General features: G+C 33.7%; 1 protein-coding gene across 1 annotated transcript; it reads left to right on the top strand.

Moving 5' to 3' along the window:
* The first annotated feature begins 842 nt into the window (after positions 1–842).
* LOC109186140 (proteasome subunit alpha type-6) lies at positions 843–4,874 on the top strand. Its single transcript, XM_019336059.1, has 9 exons — positions 843–1,109; positions 1,287–1,381; positions 1,716–1,797; positions 2,781–2,877; positions 3,143–3,201; positions 3,303–3,385; positions 3,963–4,058; positions 4,191–4,250; positions 4,466–4,874. Exons 1-9 carry the CDS (start codon positions 1,034–1,036, stop codon positions 4,556–4,558), a joined length of 741 nt encoding a protein of 246 aa, XP_019191604.1. The 5' UTR covers positions 843–1,033; the 3' UTR covers positions 4,559–4,874.
* The last annotated feature ends 1,978 nt before the right edge of the window (positions 4,875–6,852 follow it).

The following is a 6,852-nucleotide window of genomic DNA, read 5'->3' as shown; positions in this document are numbered from 1 at the left end:
ACTCACGCACACTGTGCACTTGTCAATGAGGGGCGGTATTGACTCTTTGTGTTTCAATTGAGAAAGTAGCAATGAATAAATACTACAATGCATTCAAAAAAAAAAAAAGAATAAATACTACAATAGTACTAAAACAAACAACAACAAAAAACTCACCCGCACTTTTTCAAAATTAATATTTTTATTTAAAATAACATTTTAACCATTCATTTCAAAATAAAAAATTAATATGATTTTCTACAAAATTAAAAAGTTATAAGATTTTAATAACATTTGAACTTGTAATATTAAAAGTTATTATTTATAATATTATTTGATAACTTATAAATATTATAAAGTGTATTATAATTTATAAAGTCCATGCTAGTTTTTGTCAGAACTTATACTCGGGTCTGGGCTGGTTAGGGACTTGGGTTGTGCACAGACGTGGGTCTGGGCCGATTTTGAACTGGGCTCCGAACTATATTTTATAGGACATGAACCAGCCCTCTGTAAGCCGATTCAGGTTTTGGCTAAGCCCGTTGAAACCCATACCCATTTTTTTCAAATCGATTCATGGCTGGTTTGACATTGAATTGGCATGTGACCACCTTTATATACAAACAAAAAAGTTAGCCTAAACACTAACAAACTAATGTTCTATAACCAAATTACCACGTTACTCCATTCTTAATGGTCTTAGGGCAGGTTCACGAGTACATGATATGTATAGTATGTATGACAAAGCGGGAAAACATGGGTTATCAAAAAACATACCATGTTACCCCTAACTATTCTCAAAGAAAGGGGCAAAATAAAACATTTTCAGAAATCAGGGGGAAACTCGATATTTTCTATATGATTGGTGCGAAAGAAAAGTTGTCACCTTATTCTTTCCCGTTCCCCTCGAACATACCAGTTCGAATCTGTCTTGCGGACAAAGCTTCTTATTTTCGCACTCTATAATCTATTGATATACACAGTCCAAGCTCAGTCTGAATCACAAAATCTACTGAAGAAAATCGGAAAATTCGAGAATCTTAAAAATTGAATAATGAGCAGAGGAAGCGGAGGCGGCTATGATCGTCACATCACGATCTTCTCTCCCGAAGGTCGACTCTTCCAAGTCGGTAAGCGACTTGCTTTTGCCATTTTCGAAGTTTCATTCAAGCTCTGAGGTCAATTGTAATGCTTTATTTTCTTTTAGCTCCATAAAAAACGCTTCGTTTTTTTTTTTTTTTTTTTTTTTTTTTTTTTTTGCTTCCTTTTACATTGGCGTTAAAAGTTTTAGGGTTTATCGTGAACAGAATACGCATTTAAGGCTGTAAAGGCTGCCGGAATCACCTCCATTGGTGTTAGAGGAAAGGACTCCGTTTGTGTTGTTACTCAGAAGAAAGTTCCGGTACAGTGCCCTTTTTAAGCTCAAATTTGCTTCGGATGTTAATTGTTTTGGGTTAATGCATAATTCCTACTTTCTGAGAAAGCTGAATGTATTTCTAAATTTCTAGATCATCAAATCATCTCTTTTGTCAAAATTTTGCTGAGTTCTGATATTGATATCGCGGATTAGAGTAACAATCCTAAATCACTTAAGTATTGTTAGGGAAACAGAACTGTACTATATGAATGTGGGTCTGCAGGATTTAATCTATAATTATGGTGCCTCTAATTATGAGACTAAAAAAGTTACTTGGGAAATTAAAAGTTGTTAATATATATTTTTAATGTTTGAGCAGGATAAGCTATTGGATCAGACTAGTGTAACCCATTTGTTTCCCATCACCAAGTATATTGGATTATTGGCTACTGGAATGACAGGTTTGTTGCTTTATGTTCCCTGTAGTTCAACTGTTTTAGTAGTTCAGCCATTTTGGGATTGTTGAGTATTATAAACTATAATGACCTATGGTTGGGATGATAGTGAGAGACTTAGAGGCCTTGTGAATAGGCAAAGCATTTTTTTTAAAAAACTTTTTATATCCATGGTCGAAGGTATAATGGATTTTCTATCCGTGAAAGTTGATGCCTTTGGCCTATTTTTTTCCTTATGTTATTCTGTCTATCACTTTCCAAGCTTTTGGTTAAAACTAGACAGCACTAGTAATATTCAACTACTTTTACCTAATACTGCAAGTGGAGAATGTGATCTTCATTTGAGACATTTGTGAAAGCCCTTGTTTATCAGGAAATCTGAGTTCACATTTTTTAATATCTTTAGGAAAAGGTATAATCAACTTTCTGTTCATGAAAGTTGAAATCTTCTTTCTGCCCTTAATTCCATATTGTACTTCAGCAATTTCCAACTCCAGCTTAAACTGGACAGAACAAAAAATTCAATTTCTTTCTGCCCTTCTTTCAATGTGGTTTTCAGTAGTTCCCAACTCTGGCTTAAACTGGACAGAACAAAAATTTCAAATACTATTGCATTATAAGACAAGTGAAAAAATTAACAGTATTTTTGCTGCTTTGAATGTCTCTAGATAAGTTGTAGTGCTGGAAGCTTATCATAACTTTCTGTTTAGTAGTGTTATTTTCATGAATGTTGGGCTTGATATTCAGGCCAAGTGCTCACACATTGGCCATTGGGTCAAGGGTTCAAGCACCAGCACTTCTTTCTCTGAAAAAATCAGAGATAATGTTCAACACATCTTTCTTTCCTATACCCTGCGTGATGCAGTTTTGTCTGACCTTCTAGTAACATTATTTTCCTTGCTTTCTGAGCCTTACTGTTGGGGTTTGAGTTTTGTGATTATGACAAAACATTAAACTCTTTCTCATTGTTTTCCTATTCCTTTTTGCAGCTGATGCCAGGACACTTGTCCAACAGGCTAGGAATGAAGCAGCTGAGTTTCGCTTTAGATATGGATATGAAATGCCAGTGGATGTGCTGTCTAGATGGTATTCTGTTGCTTCACATAGTTCTTCCCTTTCTGTGTTTTATCTAGCCACTTTATGAAAACTGCTAGGCCCAATGTGTAATTCATCATGCATAAAGAGAGTCATTCAAAATTTAGATGCTCTAATTGGTAAAAATATATTATATTTAGAAATTCCCGGCATCAAGACTTTGATGATTGAGTAGAGCTTTGAACTTAAGAATGCACTCAAGCATCTGGTGTAATACTATTTTAGTGATCCACTAAATATATCACATTGTGCACAGGATTGCAGACAAATCTCAGGTCTATACCCAGCATGCGTATATGAGACCTCTTGGAATAGGTTTGCCACTGATCATTCTCCACTTTTTTAGCCTTTGTGCTGCTTCATTTTATGACACCTATTCTGATAATCTGATTATTATTATTGTTTACAATATAAAGTTGCAATGGTGTTGGGCATTGATGACGAGAAAGGGCCTGAGCTCTTCAAGTGTGATCCTGCTGGTCACTTTTTTGGTCACAAGGTACTTGAGAAAACTTTATATTCTTCACATTCAAAACTAGTGGAAGTTATTCCCATTTTATCTGCCAGCAATTAGTTGGTGACCCCCCATTGCCCACCCCTCGCATGGGGTTGAGCTTTGGCTTGGGTAACATCTAAAGTATGATCAAGTAGCATAACTGAAGAAGATCAAATCAAACTTATGGTTTTAGAATTGGATATTATCTGGGCATAGTTACTGCACCTTTTTTTTTTTTTTTCCAAATCCCTTAAGCCATAAAATTAAGATTAAAAAAAAAAAAAAAACAGCCACTAGTTTTCTGAATAATGTGTGCTTTAGGATGCAATGCTCCGAGTATAACAGTAGGATACCCTAGTTCAGTTGATTTCCTTGAGAGCCAAAACCGTGTTCTTTGTTTGCTTAGAACTACTAGCCTGACTTGATGTTCAGAGGTCATCTAATCTTCAAATTTCCATTCATATTTGGAATGTGTACTTAAATTTCCATATGCAATCTTGAGATAGAATGCAGATTAGAGTTAAAATAAAACTTGTGCCTTTCCTTCTGATAGCTAAACTGATAAGATGACTTGTGTCAGGCAACCAGTGCTGGATCAAAAGAACAAGAAGCAATCAACTTTCTTGAGAAAAAAATGAAAAATGACCCAGCTTTCTCCTACGATGAAACTGTACAGGTAAAGGGACAAGCAAGATGGAATATGTTTTTAAATACACTTATTTTCCTCTGACATTGCCTCATTGGAGTTGAAATGGTGAACCAACGTGATTGGAATTTATTAACCTGCTTTATTTTTCTTGTTTTGTAGACTGCAATTTCTGCACTTCAATCTGTTCTACAGGAGGATTTCAAGGCCAGTGAGATTGAGGTATGTCCTTTCTCCTCCCCTTCTGTGAATAAAGACCAACTTTCATCTAGCTTTTTATTCTCTACCCTTGCTATTAACGTAATGAAGTGAACGTTCATGCAAATATTTGCTCTCAGTAACAATGTTGCAAGCTGGGTTGACTAATTTTTTTAAGTTAATTTTTCTGGACACACGTTATGACTGCTAGCACATGAAACTTTTTTGACATTGCTCAGGTCGGTGTTGTGAGTCAAGAAGATCCAGTCTTTAGAGTGCTGTCGACTGAGGAGATCGATAAGCACTTGACAGCTATCAGCGAGCGTGACTAAATTAATTAGCAATGGAGTAACCATCTATTTGGTCAAAAATCCATCCCGGTACTGAAAATTTGTTAATTTTTATACACGCTTAGAATGCTGGGCTAAAAAAATTGTTCTGATGCAACGTTCTCTCAAATAGCTCGATTTTATTATACCCGTAACCTGTTGCCTGCAAGTTTTCCCTAATTTGATGGGTATTGTGCTGTTTGAAGTTCTGGGAGAATACTGATTTACCACCATCTTTGAACACTCTTCGCACTTCATTTTAATGTTATATATACTGAAAACATTTTTCTTTGAAAATGAAAATATTATGTCTGGAAAATGTATCTTTCTCTTCAGCCGACTAATTCTCCTATTTTTCTTTGGTTCTTTACACACTTACAGGGCGATTGGTTGGAGGGAGGGAATTATGTGGGAAAGGAATTGTAATTCCATGGGAGTTGAATTACTGGGAATAAAGTGAGAATTTAAATTCTAGTGTTTGGTTCACAGGAATAGAATTACTGGGAATTTCAATTCCAATGTTTGGTATACATGGGAATTGAAAGGGAATAAGTAGTATAAAGTCAAAAATGTCCATTATTGTTGTTAGACATTAATTTTAGGTTAAAAAAGGAAGGGGTAATTTTGACTCATCACTATCTTTTTTTCCCAGGAATTAAAATACCAGGGGGGACATGAGATTTTAATTCCATGAAAATGGGAGAATTGCAATTCCATGGAATTACAATTCCCTCCAACCAAACTACGGAATTTAATGGCCTTTGGAATTAGGTGGGAATTAAGTGGGAAGGGAATTTAAAATCCCTCCAACCAAACGCCCTGTTAGATTATTGAGAGTAAGCCATGAACTCTCATGCACATACCTTATCTGCAGGCTGCAGGCACCATATTCTTTCCTACAGTGTGCCATTGCCTACCATTTTATGTCTCTTTATTTTAGCACAAAGCGTAAGTTTAGGATTGTGATTACTAATTGGAGAAGTTGTTTTGGAAGTTTAAGATTGCGATTACTAATTGGAGAAATTCTTTAAAAAAAAAATAGATTATAGGAAATTGGAAAATATGAAATATTGGATTAAAAAAAAAAGATAATTTAAGTTAAAGTAGTTTAGATATATTATTAAAGAAATAGATAATAAAAATGAATGTGAAATTATATATATATATATATATATATATATATATATATATATTAAAGACAATATAAATAATTACAAAAAGTCTATGCTACCTAGTAGCATGGTGTTGCTTGCATTAGGTATAACTTTGAGTAAGTTATGTGTAAAACTATTTCATGTGAGGTATGCAATACTTTTTAAGTAAAACGTAATATTTTTTTGTAGGGTTTGTATTGGACTGTTAGGTGTGTAATTGGTACCTTAGAACTTTTATGATTAAGTAATACATCACGAATAAATTAAAAATATATATAATTGAAAATAATTTGTAAGTGTATGAAAACATAAGCATAAATTGTACAAATTATTATTATTATTTAATCGTGTTATTTAACAATGTTAACAACTTAAGATGGAACAAAAAGATGAAAAAATTAGAAAGGATTTATTAGTATACAATAGATAAAACACAATTTAGTACACCAACACATTTTTCTCCCGTTAATTTTTCACCACTGTTAACTTATATTAGATTATATATATTATATACATGACTTTAAATAAATAAGATACAATGTCATTTTATAATATGATGCTTATAGTTTATATTTTTTAAAGTAGGATTTCAATGGAACCATAATTGTCAATGTGTAACTATGCATGACAAGCTTTATTGACCATTAAATGCGTAGCCAAATCGTGTATCTATAAAAGTTGATAAAAACAAAAACGTCAAGAACGAACATGATTGAAAATGAAGTGTACATATTACATAAACATCCACAGGACAATCAATGACTCTGCTGTCACTTTGCATGGTCGGATGAAGCATAGATTCTTCCCTTCACCTATTTTGAACGGTCCAGAATGATTGGTGCGTCAATTCTCAAATGGAATATAATATGAACGTGAGAATGGAACAGTGAATGCTTAATTATTTTTGTTGAATAGTAGCCACTAGCCAGTAGGAAATAGGGTAGGAATGGTGTGAATGGTGAGTGTGAAAGGAAGGCAAGCAGACTAGTATGGGACCAAATCCCATGAAAAACCAAAATAGTCTAAACAAAATTATTATGAGAGAGACTACAAGGAAATTTGTATATATTACTCTTTTTTTTTTTTTTTGTAATAATATTTTACCTAAGAAATCAAAGAAAATAATTGTGTAATAAAATGGTT

Source organism: Ipomoea nil, unplaced genomic scaffold (assembly GCF_001879475.1).
Source record: "Ipomoea nil cultivar Tokyo-kokei standard unplaced genomic scaffold, Asagao_1.1 scaffold1407, whole genome shotgun sequence".
NCBI lineage: Eukaryota > Viridiplantae > Streptophyta > Magnoliopsida > Solanales > Convolvulaceae > Ipomoea > Ipomoea nil.
The sequence above is the reverse complement of the archived record's forward strand: the minus strand, read 5'-3'. Positions and strand labels throughout refer to the sequence as shown.

What these genes read in the sequence shown, in the direction of transcription:
- LOC109186140 (XM_019336059.1), top strand. Translation starts at nt 1,034, where the DNA reads ATGAGCAGAGGAAGCGGAGGCGGCTATGATCGTCACATCACGATCTTC. An exon ending in AGGTCGACTCTTCCAAGTCG is followed by an intron (nt 1,110 to 1,286) that starts GTAAGCGACTTG and finishes TATCGTGAACAG; the next exon opens with AATACGCATTTAAGGCTGTA. An exon ending in GTGGATGTGCTGTCTAGATG is followed by an intron (nt 2,878 to 3,142) that starts GTATTCTGTTGC and finishes CATTGTGCACAG; the next exon opens with GATTGCAGACAAATCTCAGG.